Source organism: Athene noctua, chromosome 3 (genome assembly GCF_965140245.1).
Source record: "Athene noctua chromosome 3, bAthNoc1.hap1.1, whole genome shotgun sequence".
Taxonomy (NCBI): Eukaryota; Metazoa; Chordata; class Aves; order Strigiformes; family Strigidae; genus Athene; species Athene noctua.
This window is the reverse complement of record NC_134039.1, coordinates 63000078-63018053: the sequence shown is the minus strand read 5'-3', so window position 1 is coordinate 63018053 and position 17976 is coordinate 63000078. Positions and strand designations below refer to the sequence as shown.

The following is a 17976-nucleotide window of genomic DNA, read 5'->3' as shown; positions in this document are numbered from 1 at the left end:
TCATAAACTCCCTTGGTGATCAAGCTCAAATTAACCTTTTCTTTAGGGATTCCCTAGGTGAGAACTTTTCTAAGGGAGTTACTTTCAAGAGAGCCATCTCCCTTTCCCATTTCTACCTTAAATCTTGTCCCTTCCCTTGAGCCGCTTTTGTTTCATCCTCCTGGCAACAGTACATCATGACCTAATGCTCAGAGGACACGAGTGCAGTGCGGTGCTTGGCAGGCTGCTGGTAGGGCATTTGAGAGGACTTAATTTCTTGTCATGCTGACAGCAGCTTCTGGTTTTCTGACATAAACCTTTCTTTGGGTAAGGGGTTGGCATAACTCAGAACAGCTTCAGACTTTCAAGCTAGGGGAGAAGGTAATTTGAGAGGAGTCAGTAGACATTTCTATCAAAAACTGATGTGTCCCCTAAGTAAGGCTGGGGCCAGAGTTACACAAACAACATAACATTAAAGGGTCTCTGCACTGTCATACATTTCCTATACCAAACCAGCTTCAGTAATTTTTGGTCTATAATGCTATTTTCAAATCAGTAAAACAGAGTATATTTGACTCGGAAACTTTCCTATGATCTTTGCTCAGACAATGACCAGCAGCATAAATGTGCACATGCCAAATAATAATGGGTCTTTATTTCATAACATAAAATTTGCCTGTCCTCTGTACTTGCAGGGGCATCTTTTCAAATCACTACATTTTAAAGCATGAAAGAAAAAGCCTTCCCTAGAATGAATTAGTCCTGCTGTGTGATGAAAGCTTCAACAAATGTGTTAAGGGAGCATATGATCTTATGTGTCATTGCCTTCTGCAGCTACCTGAAAGGAGGTTGCAGAGAGCTGGGGATGAGTCTCTTTAACCAAGTAACAAGCGATAGGACAAGAGGGAATGGCCTCAAGTTGCACCAGGGAAGGTTTAGACTTGATGTCAGAAAGTATTTCTTTCCAGAAGGGGTTGTTAGGCGTTGGAATGGGCTGCCCAGGGAGGTGGTGGAGTCCCCATCCCTGGAGGTGTTTAAGAGTCAGGTCGACATAACGCTGAGGGATATGGTGTAGTTGGGAACTGTCAGTGCTAGGATAACGGTTGGACTAGATGATCCTCAAGGTCCTTTCCAGCCGAGTTGATTTTGTGATTCTGTGAATCTGTGTCATGCACTCGTTATTTTTTGTAGTTTTAAATAATAACAAATTGAATTAAAAGTGTCTCTGGTAGAGCATGGGAGTTAGAGAACTTGGTTTATTCAGTTCATCATGGGGTTTCTTGCGTGACCGCAATTATTCTGAACAGAGCTGGAGTGCTGCTTATGATTAAAGCCATGTGACTTAAGATTCAGTTCTCAATTGCTTGTAACTTAGCCAGACCTTAAGAAAATGTGGGTTTAGTCAATGACAGAAAGCAATCATTTGTAGCAGCATTTGTGCTCTGGAAGAGCACATCAGGCATGGGAACGTCTTTTGTCTCATAAAATCTTCTGTCTTTCCTGTTGGGAACCATGCAGTTTGAAGAAAGGACAGGAAGCTGAGTGCCAGAAGCAGCAGGAGCTCCCTGGGGTGGCAGGGAGCAGGGCAGGATGGAGCTAACCAGGGCAGCCCCAGGCATCGGGCACTTCCCTCGTAATGGGGACAGGTTAAAGGTTTGGTCTGCTTTTTGAAGATGACCTAGGCTTTCTTTATGAAGAAGAGACTGTTGATGGGCTGCATCTCTGTTTTCTCTAAGATTGTGTGGTGTGAGCTGTACTGAAGGTGATGTAAGGGTTTTCTGTAATAGCATGTTAAGTGTCGTCTCCCTCTCAGCCAGAGCATTAAGGAGCAGCTGCAGATCTTCTTCACTTTCATCTTTTTTGCTTGTGATAGTGAGCCAAAACTGAGCATAGTTTGCTCAGATTTACCATGATTACCAAGGTCTGGTGCCCAAAATGTGTCTTAGACCACCGCAACTTGTAAAATCTGTCTCATCTCATATACTTGGGTCAAAAGAGTGGGTGATTCCAGCACGTGGGTTCAACTCTTGATGTATATCATGTTTTGAAGTGGAAGTATGGGATTTGGAGGGAGAACAGCAACGATATGAGGACACGGGTTGACTGAAACTGAACTCAGCCACAAGTGAGGGATGGGGGAAAAAAGTAGAGATTATCTTGACTCTTGATTTTTCTTAAGTGTCCTTACAGTGTGCCAGTCTGTTTGCCTCTTAGCTTCATTGGTCCTTTTTGAAAGCTGCAGTTTCTTTTGACAACAGGACTACTGCAGACAGGGATGGTTAGCTTCAGAGCTTTATCTAAGCACAGGAATATGGATAGGAGATATTTCTGTATAGTGCTTTTGACTCTGAACCTTCTGCTTCGTTATCAGCTGTGAGAAAGCGGTTGTCCCAAGTTTGGTTTGTTCGAGCTTTCAGAGTATTTTGGACAACTCATCTTTCATACCTTTAATGATCAATGAGCCAAAGATAGAGAAGAGTTAATAGTTGCTTGGCTGGACTGACTGTTTGGCTCAGGTATACTTCAAATAACTTCTATTGTGATCCAGCTGGGAAATTAAATACACAACTGAGTCACAATAAATGATAGTTAAGTCTTCAAGTGATACTAGCTTCATATCTTTCACCCTGTCATGTTTTAAGCCCAGTTGAGAAATATTTCATCATTCACAATTAAGAAACAGTGTTTTGAGATCATCACCTTGCACAAATACATAAATGTGTTGGTCTATAATATTTGAGATTTCTGTGTTTATTTTACATCCAAATGAGGAGAGGCATAAAGTGAACTTGCCACTTTTGCAGGTACAGTGTGGTCTGAGGAAGTGTAAAACTAGATATAATCAGACCACATGGTCAAGTACTGTTTTGTTACTATTAATTTGCCTTAAATCAGCTGAAGCAATGCAATGCACAGCAGCTATGTTTGGTGTGTAGCATTCTGGTCATTAATAGTTCATTTTACTTTTTAATGCAGATTATCTGTCAGTTAGTTATTGTAAACATGGTCCTGCACTAACAGCTCACAGTTCTCTGTTCTGCTGCTGAAAGTTCTACTATGGTGATATTCAGAGGTATAAGAACAATAAAATAAGATGAAATGAAATTAAATAAAATCAAATTAATTCAGGAATATATGATGTATTAGGAATTTTATGGAACATTTAGAAGTTTTAGACACAGTGAAAGAGTATCCTGTTAGGTGAGTTTTATATTCCCCAGAGAAGACATATGAGTTGATAGCATTTTATTTTTTAAAGTAGGTTATAGAACAACAACTAGAAGATTAAAATCCCTTAAGCAGTGCTGAAAGGAAATCTGAGACAGAATAGCCTAGAAAGTTTCTCCATGGACAATGGCGATGACACTGCATTGCAGTGTGCCATAATGGAGAGAATGCCTTGAATACAAATTTCAACAACTTTTTACTTTTCGTATCAAGGAACATGTGCCTAGTGTTTTGGTTTCAGTGGTTTCATGGAAGCTTATGCTTTGTGTCACCTGATGATATGGTACATGATGGTTAGCTTGCCCTTAAGGGCAATATTAGTATGAAGGTTATTGTGAAGATAATCAATGCCTGTCAGATGCTTTGTGTGCATGTGTGTTTGTGTGTAATGATAAAAAGTTTGATGACAAAGTTCTTTTAGCTGTCATTGTTTAAAGCTGGAAGGCATGATGAAGTGTAATGCAAACACAACCCAGTGCATATTTAAATATTCTGCCAGATAGTTATTCATTGTGAGAGGTTTGAAAATGAAGCTCCAAAATACTTCTTTAAAAATTCAGAAGATGAATTGTCAGTACTGAAGTTATGAATTAAATATACACTTGTCTGCTTATATTTTCACCAGTATTCTAAAAACTCAAGAAGTTGACAGGAGGAAGATGTTTCTTGAGATGCATGAGCCATAATAAGTTGTTACAGGACAATAGGAACTGCAGCCTGTAGAAAAAGAAAACTTCATAACATCACCTACAGTTCTGTGTGAATGCCAAGTGATTAAGTGCAAGGAATAATTCTGTTTATATAATCATGCATTTTAAAAGATAAACAAACTAAAAATCATTGCTGTTTGTTGCTTCAGAACTCAAAGGTTGTCATAATGCTTTTAAATGTTTTTTAAGGGATGGCTTTTACTCAAAATGAAAAGTAAGTGTTTCTTTGGAAAGAAGGAATAAGATCTGTTGTAAATAGTGTTTGCTATGCGTTGTAGAAAAAAAAAAAAAAAAAAGCAGCCTCCTGATTTATTAAAACTGGAATATACATTTTCTTTTCCTATCTCTTTAAAAGGTACTGAATGTACTCAATAGTTCTGACAGATTATTTCTCCTGCTGCTATTATAAAGGTTGCACACTTGATTAGGGGTGATGCATCATATTTCTCTGCTTCACTAGAGCTCGTGATATTAACGGGATGCAGGAACGCATTTCTGCAAAATATTGGGATGAGAAGCTGAAGGCCCTCAGTTTACATCATCTCTCAGATGATTAGATCTGAGTGACACTACTGTAATATTTTTGGCTTAATAATATCTGTTAGATTTATGCTTGCTTGGAGGTTCTTACTCAAATCCTTCATTTAACTTTTCCTAATAACACAGAGGAGAATATATTGTGTTTTATATATATGAAGGCACAAGGAATTTGTATAAGAAATATGTGATGGTTAATGTTATGATTAATTTTAGTTTTCAAGAAATAAAAGATGTGAAGAATGCTGCTTTGTAGAGTGTTGTTACTTTTGAAATATTGCTTTGTGATAATGGTAATGAATGAACGTCATGAAAATCTACCAAATAGCATGTTTGGAATAATTTAATTTAAAAAGAAGTGCTTATAATAAGAACGAAAGGAAATTATGTTTCAGCAGCATTTAACTGCTAAATGTGTGGCTGTGGGTAAGGATTTAATGAAGTAAAATATTTAATTGTACTGACTCTAAATGGGTAAACTTTCTAGATGGTAAATAAATAAATAGTTAACAGCTTGTGACTAATAATAATCTAAAATTAATAGCTAGTAAAACTATCAAGAAATTTATATAAATATTTTTAAAAATAAAGATTTAAAATTCAATAGTTAGGGTTTCTTTAATATGTCAGCCACTGCAGATTAAACAAATAGTTTGTGTCTTATCACATGTGAACTGGACATAGCATCTTACATTTATTATACTCCATTTGCAGCAAAGATGCTTTGGAATTAATCTCTAATTTCTGCAATTTTTACTGTTATTGGATTTTATTAATGCTAATGATCAAAAAATGGAGTTGGTAAGAACGAGCATATTTTGTTTTTCTTCACTCAAGCAATGTCACTGCTGGAGGGGCAATCTGTTGCATAATGCTACAGCAAGTTGTTTCAATAGAAAGTTTCCAGCAGAGCACTGAATAATGTGAAAGTTTAATTGTACATGACCATTTTCAAGAGTCAACTGTTCCTTTTTTGTTTAAAACTCAGAATGAACTGACAGAGGAGGAAATTTTATTAACTCCTAGAATGAAAATTCTCATTTGTAAGAAAATTAATTAGTTTATTCTGAAAATTAATCTATTACAATAAGATTGAGTCAACTGGCTTAGTAGATTTATGAAACTTTCAGATTGGAGGAAATGCACGAAGAATCTTCATTGCTTAGAAGTGTCCATTAAAAACTAGATATTTTTTGGTATCAACTTGTTGAATTTTTTATTTTATGTTTTGCAGGTAGTGTTGTATCCAACATCCAATAGCCCGAAGTCACCTGATCTGCATAAAATGATAGTCCCCAAAAACAGCCAGGACAGTGACTTGAAAATTAAACTGGCGGTGAGAATGGATAAACCACCTCATATGAAGCACTGTGGGTAAGTGTCAATTTTCTGGCTGTCTGTATTTCTTATTTTTCCTCATTGTGTTTGTGTTTAAGCATATCTAGCTAAAAACATAAGGTTTGTAAAACTTTATAAAAGTGTACTACAGTTCCTATTGTATGGCATTGTGTTGTATCCTCATTTTATACATAAGGTTTGGAGTACTCAGGAATTTTTTTTTCCATTGAAATAGGATTAATTATATACCTGAATGGGAGGGTACCTGCAACATAGTCTCCCCTTTTCTTTCTCTGTCCACTATATGGTATTTCTCTTGAAAGGAATTTATGTGCGAATACCAATTTAAGGATTTTTTTTCTGTTGTAACACTGAAACAGTATGGGATAGATTATTCATAAAGACAGCTCCCCTAACCAACTGCCACTGCTAGTCCTCATCCCAACTGCAAAAACAGGTAGTGCTGCCGACAGCAAGCAAGGCTGTATCTGCAGTTACAATGCAATTACAACACCAGGGCTGTTTCTCATCCTTTTAACTTCTGAATTAAATAGAAGTACATTTCAAAAAAAAGAGGACTGTCCAACATGTTAATGTAGAATTAATGTAGTGGCCACACTATTTAGAATTCTTTTCAATTTCAAATCTTGTTAATTAATATTAATCTTCCTGTTAATATTCTGTTCATTGTATACAGACAGCAATCAGCAATTGCCCAAATTTCCTATATTCAATACTTTTTTAAAAAAACAAAACAAAACAAAAAACTTATTTAAGTTTTGGCAAAGCTTTAATTGGTTGGGCTGCATTTTCCCTGGTATCAACCTCAGCCCTCACTTTGGGTTTTGGACACTTAAATGCAAATGTTGCATACAATGAGACTTGCTGGCTGGAGAACTGTGGCTGGTGACCAGCAGCTGCAAGGAAAGAGAGGGAAAACAGTTGTGAAGCCTACTGGGGAACTGGAGCTACGGTGCTTGGAGACTAGGACTGAGATGAGAAAACAGAAGCAAGGCTGCAGTTACATGAATAAGGGATAATGGGATAACGTGAGAGCAGGAAGACCAGGCTGGCATGAGTAAGTTGGAGTGGAGAGGACCTGGGGAGGAGAGGAGAGTGCTTGTGTGTACTAAAGCATGATGCTCTCCTGTCAGTCCCCACCCCCTGCCCCATTCATTTGCACTTGCCAAACACCTCTGAAATGTTTTGGTAATTGTGGCACATCCTTGTCTTGATTCAGTCCGCTAGCATGGTTTCAGCCTCCTGCTCCTGGAAGGTATTCAGCCAGCTGAAGTAGTGAATGCTGCAGGAGTGGCACAGTGCTGCCTGTGTTTTTCAGTGGTTTGTCAAAAGGCAGCCATGGGGACAGGATGATTTGAACAACATCAGTAATGAGTAATACACAACAGACACATCTAACCTGCATGTGACCTGGTTCGGTTGCATACTCCACACTACATCAACATCAGGGATGTTGTGCTCCCATGTACATCCCATGTGCATCCCAACAGGTGACTGGGAGAAGCCCCATTTTTGATCAGATCACTGACAACATTGGGGTCATGCTGTCTGCAACCCCAGTTACAGTGTAACATGCAACTAATTTTGACCTGGGTCCAGCAACAAGGACAAAGCTCCAGTTGTTCCTCCCATCATGCTCCTGGGTTTCCCCAGAGGCTTTCTTGGCTGGGAGCTGTTCTTCTGGGGTCTTCAGAGGGTCTTCTTAACACCCCAGTTTGCTTTTCCATACTGGTTTATGTCACTAATCTTCTTGTCTGAGCATTAAATGGATTGCCCAATCAAATATTACTCTCAATAATTTAATTATCCCTTTAATCTGCTGCTGCTGGTTACTTCTTCGCATCGATTTTGAATCCTAATCTCCTGTCACAGTTGTTTGGTACTTCATTTTACTTCAGGATCACTCCTGTCACTATTGTCCAGGCAAATACTGTTCTTTCCACCAAAAATGTTGTAGGTCAGTCATCGTTTCCCTTTCTTTATAACCATTAGCTATAATGATTATTACCTACACTTTTGTCTAGAAAAGCTAGGGCACTGAGGGAGGGCTGTATGGGCTCCTCCACCATAAATGTATGTGAAATGAAATAAAAGGTTAATAACTCCTCCAATAACCATTGAAAAGGTTGATGAAATACTGTGTGATGGCACTGGAGTTGCATGAGAGGAAATAAGAGGGTGTTTATTTGGAGGGAAAAAACCACCTGCTAGAGGAATTATTAATGTGTACAGTCAGGAACCATTACTGTTATGAAAAGCTATCATCCAGGCAGTCTCTGCAGCCTTCTCTTGACTTCCTGGGTGAGTGTAAGTATTAAATAGTAATTTGCTGTTTTTTCAAGAGGGATTCCCACCTGCTTCAATGTACAGATTAAAGCTATTCTGGTTTTGAACTGATACTGTGTTATCAGATAAATCCTCAGTTGTGAAGAGGCTGGAAACACACAGTGGATGATGGACAGTCTTATGGGAAGGCAAAGGAGTACTTTGCAGTTAAGGTAGTTGAGGGATGCCTAGAAGAACTGGCTTTTATCCCTGTTTGTGCTACACAGAAGGACTTGCCTGTAAGAGACTGAAACATTTCCACCTGTAGTAACTGGTGGTATGTTATTTGCATTCTGTGCCCAGTTTGATAAACTGGAACCCGATTTCACAGAGGTGCCCCACACTCACAGCTACTAGCTGGAATCAGTGGAAACAGGGCTGTAAATTTACATTGTGCCGTTAAGAGTTCAAATATCCTAAAAATTAGATCTTTGTCTTAATATCTGAAGCCTGAAGTTTTTAGTACTTCAGTTCTCCTGTTATGAAGTGAAAATAATGCCAACTCCCAGTGTCATAGACATTTGAAGATAAATCTTGGGAAGCAACTAGTAGGAAAGGTTTCTGCACACCTCGTGAGCTGGGGGAAGTGGGGTATGGTCACTTCTTTAACACATGGCCAAAGGCTTATGCCCTGCCAGGCAGTGTTATTGAGGAGACAGGCTCTGCACCTCCCTGGTGAACCTCTACAAGGTAGAAAAGCAGATAACTCAATTCTCTCTGTAAAGCAGTGTAAAGCATATCATGAAATGAAACAGGCCATAGGAGAAAATAAAGTGTTGAAGAGTTGGAAGGTAGCTGCTGCTATCCTGAATAGTGAACAGGGCTGGGAGGTTTGGGGTTTTTTGTTGGGTTTTTTTGTGGGTTTGTTGTTGTTGTTGTTGTTTTGTTGTTTGTTTTTTTTTATCATGTGGTCAGATATTTAAGCACACTGTCATAGAATACACGAAGAGGTGGGAAATAAAAGGATGAAAGAATGTGATCATCCTTGCTGCTGGAATTTCTAATTCTTCAGTTTATTTTTCAGAAACATCTCATGCTTTATCTTTGCCCAATCTTTGAATTAGACAACTTACATTTTCTGTGTTGATGTGAGTTAACAAGCTAACATAGAAGATTCATATTTGTCTCACAGGAGAAAAAGGCAATCTGATAATGCCTTTCAGCTGCAAATCTCAACATTTATTCAAATTTAAATGAAAATTTTACCCCAGAGCCAGTTGCAGACAAAGGAGTTTTATTAGATTAATGCTGTATCATAATTTAAAAAAGAATAATGGTAATAAGAGACTTTTTTTAAGATGTGGGAGCTACATTCAAATATTTCAGTTTCTGCAGGGTCAGCAAAATCCACAGGCCCAAGCTATTTTTGAGTTTACAGTTTTACTCCTTTAGAAAAGTTTCTGCTATTTAAGACTGACTTTACTTATTGGCACAGGGGATATGCTGAAGTACTTCAAAACCTGTCTCGTGTTTAAGCTTCAAGAATATTCAGTTTTACAAATTATACTGTCTTATACTTAAACTGAGATTTTTAATTCACAAATAGTATTCTGGACTGCAGCAACTTCAGATCATGTTCCCTCTTTGGGTTTCCACAGTCATAAAAAATAATTATATTTCAAATAAAGTTATAAATTTGGGATTTTTTAAAATTATAAATTTTAACATTTCTAAAAGCAAGAGAAAAAAAAATCCTTATGACTCAATACTGCTGTAAATCTCAATTGCAGTTCGTTTGTACCTTGCAAAAAAAGAGGTAGCTTTGCTAACCACATTACTTTTACACTAGTGTTTATGTTGACACATTCATACAGCTAATCTTGTGTTACTCCACTAATGTGATTTTTAAAAAAACACTCGAACAAGGAAACAGTCCATGATTTTTTTATATGCATTCTGTTATATGCTTAAAAAATAAGGAATATTCATGTACATCTTGCAGTAAACATAACCCTATTATTTTAGATCATTTTTTTTATTCTTGCCTGAAAGGCTCTCAAAGTATGCAACAACCCAAAGGATATATAACCATCCTCTTCTATCTAAATCCTGTCAATAGATTACAAGTGGGAGCATGCACAACTAGAAATTCTGAGTAATGACACTTATTAATCAGGATTTGTAGAACAGTTCTGATCATTGGCAATTTATGATACTTCAGATTCCTTTCTAATAATTTGTAATCTATATATCTTCTTCTTATAGAATGTGGTAACCCTTTCAGCTAAAGTGCAGAGCATGTACAACATATTTTTTTAATATTCTTTACTAAGGTTGTAAAGCCAACATCCATACAAAAGGATGTGTTTTTTAACATTTCTTTTAATTTCTTCTGTTGCAATCTTGAACCTAAAACAAATCATCAGAGGAAATAGCAAGATTTAACCTAAAAGCTTCGTATACAAAATGCTAAAAGCCTGTTTATTTCTGTTGGGTTAGAATAGCAGCATTAGGGAGGTACTGTTTGCTTCAGGAAGGCTCACTTGGCTCTCCTTAACTCATAATTAAAACCCAAACAGGACAGGTTAATCCACTCAAGATATGTGGGTTACTGTAAATACCTTTTCTAATGCGTGTTTTTTTTCCTAATATGCCTTTGCACATCCCCGTGCATTTAAAGCATACATTATTTTTAAAAGTAGGTTCTGTGTCAGTTAAGTTGTCTGTTAGCATAGCCTAGTGGTTACTAAAGAATATTATTCTATTGCTTCCAATCTAGAAACAAAAAAGGAATACTGAGATTTTTTCAAATAACTTGCTTTAAAAGTATTAGTAATGCTTAATGGTCATACTGAAAAAAAGGAAAATAAATAACATGAAATGAAATTCTTACAAATTGAACAGCCTGAACAGAACAATATTGCAAAGTAGCATTGTTTGGATTTGACTTCCAAAGTAAAACATTTCAGCATAGTTCTTGTCCAGAACTTTTTCCAAGATTTGGAAGGAAAAATTCATTCTCATAAGTTCTCTTTTGCTTTCTGCTATGACATGTTGCATATAGAAATGTTATCCCTTTAATTTCTTAAACTTTTGTATCTGGAATATACATTCTACAAGCGCTTCAGTATGTACATGCCCAGATTTTCTCCCTGTCTCTCATCTGTAAAGCAGTTGTTTGGAAGACTTTTGGAACTTGTACTTTCTGAAATTGTAAGGAATCTGTGAAATCATTTTTCTTTCACAACTTCTTTTTAATGAAAATCACCATGAATTTGCTAACCTTTTAAAAAATTTTCTCTTGTGCACTTGGAAGTGACTGAAATGTTCTTAGGAAAGCATTTATAAACAATAAATATGCTACTGCTTGCTGTATGTGACTGAAGTGTCACATTTCTCCTCCTGTTGCTGTAATTTTAGACCTAAAGAAAATCAGTGAGACGAATGCACTAGGTAGCAGCCTGTCAAGATGCAGATTTAGAGGATAAGTAATTTTCCCCTCTTATTTTTATGATACTTGTCACCCACTGATAAAAGTTCATCGGAGAGGAAGGCGAGTATAATTATCTCTGTTTTATAGATGAGTGAAATGAAGTACAGGAATGAGCAAAGTGCACCCAAGGTCACAGGCAATTCAGTGCCTGAGCTGAGGATAGCACTGGGGTCTGCTGGCTTCTCAGTGGGTGGGGTTGTAGTGTGTGACTGTAACCAGGATAAACCATGTCATAACTACTAGTGAACTCATAAGTCAACCAAGAGGAGCTACAGCAACACTGAAGTTAGCCAGAACAGTGGTGGTGCCATCTCTTATGTGCTGCTTGTCCATGGTCACTTGGCAAAGGAGGACAGGAGGAGAAGCAGAATTAGTGTTGTAGCTTCAAGATCTGTAATCTGAAGGCTAATCTGAAGATGAGACGGGCTCCGAGTATTGTCATTTCAGAGAAATGTGCAAGGTAATGACACTGAAATGACTCTACTTCAATCCTGGGTTACTTTTACAGATAAAGTTAAATGTCAGGAGTATAGTCACACTTCTCTTAGCAAGTGCACATAATCTCTGTCACAGATAGGCTTTTGTGTTGCATATACTGAATTTAAAACCAGTTTCTGACCTTTCTCTGAGCCAAAACACATAGATATGTCAGAATAATTAAGTAATTTGTTATATCAACACAAAAGATGAAACAGAAACCAAATTTCAGCTAAACTAAAATGTCAGATTGCTTCCTAATACTTTTTATATGATAATATGCATCACAGACTTCTTTAATATTATTTTCCATTAGATAAAACCAATAACTTTCTACATTACTTTTCAACAGTTACTGAAAATACTTTTCTCATTAGTAAAGACACATTTTTCTCTTCTAAAAGGGAGAGAGGGGTACCTGACTGATTCCTGTTCCTCTTTTTCGTTTGTTATCAACACAGTGTAATTGCTTCAACCAAATGTTAAGATACACAGGTATTAATCTAACTGTGGCATTTATTCGTCTATGTATGTAAACTCTTCTGTACCTGTTTACATCATTTGCCCTTCCAAGTTTGTGCGTAGCACATCTAGTTAAAACCATAAGGTCAGTATATTAGCACCATCTAGCTTTCTGTTTGTGGCTATTGCACTTTTTCTTCCAGCTTACAAAAGGGTAACCGCACCAGCTTCAGCTGATGCTTTCAAAGAGCAAGGTTCTCTGTCCTTTGGTGGAAAGCTTATTTTTCAGTTTGAAAACATTAAGACTGGGAAGATAATCAAAGTCAAATGGAAGAAACTGTTGAGTTTGTTTGAATTTTGCAAACTTTACATAACATCAGATAGTTGGGAAGCCATTTCTGACCATTAAGTCATATGGCCTCACTACAGCAGCCTGAAGTTTAGAAATTTAGGATATGTTAGAGTTGTCAAAGTTCTTTCAAAAGCCACTAGGTAGGGAGGAATACCTTGACAGGGTTGTTTATCAGTGCTAAGACATTGGCTATAAAAAAAAAAAAAAAAAAAAAAGGAAAGATACACTGGAGTTTATAAAGCAAACTTTTCTCTATATATATTGCATTCAGAAGTATAGAATATCTACTAAATTAAAATAAATGTTTAACTGTCAGGCAACAAAGCTTTGGAAAAATTAATTACCAGAACAACAGGTAGGCTTCAGTCATATAATCTTTTTTTTTCTGCCTAATTCAATTTCTCAAATCTAAGTTCACGTCAGAGATAGACTATGCATAGCTGCCTCAGTGATTTTTAAAAAGCCAAGTCTTCTTTTATTTTATATGAAACTCAGGCTACTTTGATAGATAGTAAGATAATTTTGCTACAGATAACCATGCCATTCAGAGAAATATCTTCACTTCTACTGATATTACTTGTTTTTCTTACTAGCTATAAATATTGATCTTTATAGATAAAATATTATCTGTGTATAAACTCTTGAGGAGATTAATTAAATATATCTTTGATATGAAATAAATGTCACTTCGATTCATTCCTGTGAGGATTTTTTGTTTGCACTGGTGATAGTTTAGGGTTTGTGAAGTCCTCTGACACATATAGCTTGTTCTATTTGGCATCAGACACACTTGATTTGTATTTTCAACATCTGCAGTTTTGTTCAAAGCATTTCTTACCATGTCATGAGAACAATAGAGTTATAAGAAATATGGGTGGAGCATATCAATGCTTTTTATAATTTCTGTTACAATTTCTTTTACAATTAGTCCTAATCAGTCTCAAATATATTTAAGAGGTAAATCTTTCTACAGATACCTTACAGAGATTGTCCACTGACATTTGCAACATCAGGTTTTCCAATGTTTTGAGATAAGCTGTAGTCCATATACAAATGGGAGGTTATTGAACCACCTTTGTGCCATTGATGAACAGATAATCCTCTGCCACCTTCATGTGTGCATAAAGGGTGCCTGCCGTGAACAAAAGCCTCAGTCTTCACCTCAGTCCTGGTTCACTGATCATATAAACAAAAATGCTCCTGTTTCTTGGGGCTGCCTCAGTTGTTACCTTGTGAAATCTTGTTATAAAATGTTGAAACACTGTGGGATGAGGATCCCATCACAGGAATCAAGCGTGTATTCAAGTCAGCTGTGTCTAAATAAAACAGTCACTCCTTCTAGCCATTCATTTATAGTGTGCTCAGCTTTTCTTGTCTCTCCTACTACTGGCAAATGGTACAAGGTTTGCTGAGTGTAGCTGGCCTCAAAATTAGTGCCCAAGTTGTCCTAAGAACCTCATTCTCATCTACTCGTGTAGATTAACTCTTTTTCCAAAGAGTTCCTTACAAGCTAATAGGGATGTCAGTAATATGGAAGATGGACAAAAGCAGAGATATCTAAAGGGAATTCTCAAGTAAACTTTATGAAGCAAATGTGAGTTTGGAGTTTTCTTTTTGATCTAACAAAGTATTTCAAATGTGATCATCTGAGAAGTCCATGGGACTTGGCAGCAGAGAGAGGGAGAGAGTAAACTTGGCCAGCTCTCCACTCTGACCAAAAACTGACAATGTGATGCCAGCACCTGCACTGCAGAACTATTAGGGTCACCAAAATGGTCACAACACTTTTGAATTAGAGTTGGTTCATGCTCTGACTCAAAGCATGGACAATGTGGCCTCGTATTGCTTGCCATATACAGAGAACCTTTGAGACACTGAACAAAAGATCTCATTGTAGTCTCTGACAGGAAGGCATGAAGAAGTTTCATTTAAGTTTCATTGGCTTTGAAGACAGAAGAGGTATGAACTGCAAAGCTTCATTTTCCAATCCATATTCAACCTTCAGCTAGCATGATAATCCAGATTCTCAAGACTGATGAAGAAAAGTGCGATAGTTGTAGGTAGCTCTGCAGTGCTGAAGCAATCACTATTAATGCCAGTACTTTACTCAACACCACTTACAGAAGATGTGTTGTGTAGCTGAAGAAATAGGCTTTGTCTGAATTTTAAACACAGTTGACTGTTGAAGAGAAAAAGGGTTTCAGTAAAAAATGTGAGCAGCAACAGGAGTATACAGCACAGCAAATACCACTGAATATTCAAGAATGTCTGCTCTTTATATCAAGGTATGCCAAAATGTCATCTAACATCCAGCACCACATATGTATATGTGTAGAGCATATTTTCTCTACTCAGTGAATGATCATGCAGAAGGATATGTCAGAAATTAAAATGAAAAGTATCGTGGCTACAAACTTCAGAATACTTCATGAAATGTAGTCATTACTGAATATCTTGAACCAGAAAGGACTAGCATTGCTCATCTGTAACATAACTACTCTAACTGCTGCGTGAAGTTAACATGTTTCTTTTGAAACTGTATGAGCTTTTTATTAAAATTTAGGAAGATGAGATTATCTTTCTTTTCAACAGTAACTCTCAGACAGTTGCTGACTCCAAACATCCAAGGCCCTGAGTATCCATTTTGGCAAGACAAGACTCAGCACAGCACAGAGTAAACCCAAGTGTTTCAAGAACTTCTGACACTACTAAGAAGCTGACACAAAATTTGAAAAATAAATCAGTGACTTTACAGTTCAGCAGAAATATTGGTCAAATTTTGGCCCATAAGTAATAAACATTTTAAAATGTGGATCCAATAACAATGGTGTATATCTTTTGTTTAGTCAGAGCGTCAAAAGTGTCATTCATGTAGCTACAATTATCCTGTATTTCTTGCTAGATTCTGACAAACCTATCCTAATTTTTGCATTCATAAGGCAACATGCACTTGTATATATTAAGGCAAAGATTTCCTCTATGTTATAAGCAGCATGATAAAATGTCTTAATTTCTAATTCACTTTTAGTGATGTATGGATGCCTTATTATTATTCCAAGCTGTCTCATAGCAGTATTTTTTGTTATGCTAGTTTAAATAGTACTAAACACTAGTATTTCATTGTACTAAATAAATGCTAGCATTTTGCTATGGAGAAAAGTGCTAATGTGTTAACTATCTTAATTTAAATTATTTTAATATTATGCAATTTTACAATTGACTATGATGTTACTTTTTACAAATGAAAATTGCACTTCATGAAAAATGACACATTAAAATTACATTAATGATTGGGTAATGATGAGGGGTTAATGCAAAATTGCTATGGAAGGAAGAAACAAGTGTTTATCCTGCTGCTAGATCCTTAGAGAACAGATTATAGCTATGAGCCTGATTTTCAGTGCTTCATACAGTAATTGCTTCTGTGGAGGCAGAGGAATCTTGAAGACCTTAATGATATGCCACTGCCACTTTAATTGCTAAGAGAAGCCAAGAGAATCCTAATTGCCAAGAGAAGCATTATTAATTAAGGTGTCATTCTTCATTCATTCCATAGTAATTAATCTGAAATATATGTAAAAGCTGAGATATAAATTTAGATTCAAACTCACTTAGCTTAACCACAACAGACTTTGTATGAAAAAGATCTATGGATTAAACAAGATTAATAGTCAGAAATCTTAAAATATAATTATTTTCTTTAATTTTTTTTTTTGTTTTTACTCGAAACTTTTAAAAACATGAAGTAAAAGAATTGAGAATAGATTTAAGAATCTATCCTCCTGAATATGTAATTTATATTCAAATAATTATATATATAAATATATAAATACATAAATTTATATTTAAATCTACTCTCACATTAAAAATCATTACAAATGTTCATATAGGGTATTCCTTTTTCTTATATCTCACTGAAAAAGCTACATGCTTTTGAAAATGTTCAGATGGGTTTTCTTCAGCTGTGATGGGCAAAATTATGCAAATTCACTTGTATATGTATTGTCTTTAGATCACAACCTTAACAATACTTGTTCAATATCTTCCTGCCTTCACTAGACTTGAGTATACATAATTGATTAGGTATGGAGAATCCCCCAATCAATACTGCCTGTGTGTCAAATTCTGCTTTGGTTCATCTTTGCTAAAATCCTTATTCAGCCTCACAAAATAATCAATTGGAGTGAGCTGGTCCGGTTGCCACCGGTCCATTTCCTGCGTACTGGTTTTTTGTACCTTGTTCTCTCCCTGGCATTCTTTAATGCACTTATGTCACAGTCTGACTGGGTCCTAAACTCATTCTTTTGGCATGGATTGTCTCTTACGGTTTAACTTAACATGCCTTGCATTCAGAGGTAAATGCCAATTTTTTCTTCTTATCATGTGAGATCTCAGAAACTATGACTGAGCATCTCAGTGACCCACAGAACAGCTAGGTAAACTTTTCTAGTCTATACTGTCAAATTTCTGTCTGCAATTCTCAACTGTAAATCTCTTCCCACCTAAACTTCCTGGTGTTTGTGTGCATCTGTGAGAAAAAAAGAAATGGAAAAACTTTGGCAGTAATTTTCAGTTTATCACGTTATAGAAGAGATCACTTTGAGACCATAAAGATGGCGATGAGCTGTGCTGCACATCACTGTGGACTTGTCATCATAGTTCATGTGTCTGAAGCCTAATTCATAGCTACTCAAGTGAAATTTGAAAGCAGCAGCACTGCATGAGAGGGACTGGTTGACTGAATACGTTTTAGCTACTTGTAGCAGTGGGATGAGATTAAGCCCTATACCCAGATGGCAGAATGCATGTGATGATTCTACCATGGAGAGAGAAGACTTAAAGGATGAATGGTGCAAAGAACAGTAACCTGGACTTGTCTAACCAAAGCACCTATGATGTATCTTTAGGCACTGATGGCTACCAAAATTATGCTACCCAAGGCAAAGAGATGGAAATCTGAAAGACATTAGTTGTGCTTTGGCACGTACCTCCTTGACTACAAAGGAAGCCAAGTGTGAAGTATGCCCAAAACAGATCTGTGAAGTGACTGAGTGGTTGCTGAGGACCTGATAAATAACTTACAGGAGTTTCTGTGGATTTAGTTCAGTCTCTGT

At 36.6% G+C, this 17976-nt stretch overlaps 1 protein-coding gene across 16 annotated transcripts in view; it reads left to right on the top strand.

The window, feature by feature from the left end:
• Window positions 1-17976, top strand: part of CADPS2 (calcium dependent secretion activator 2) — a 322958-nt gene that overhangs the window by 163610 nt on the left and 141372 nt on the right. For all 16 annotated transcript variants that reach the window (XM_074903178.1, XM_074903177.1, XM_074903176.1 and 13 more), the window contains exon 8: window positions 5689-5828. In XM_074903178.1, coding sequence (XP_074759279.1) covers window positions 5689-5828 — 140 coding nt within the window. The remainder of the gene's footprint in view (window positions 1-5688; window positions 5829-17976) is intronic.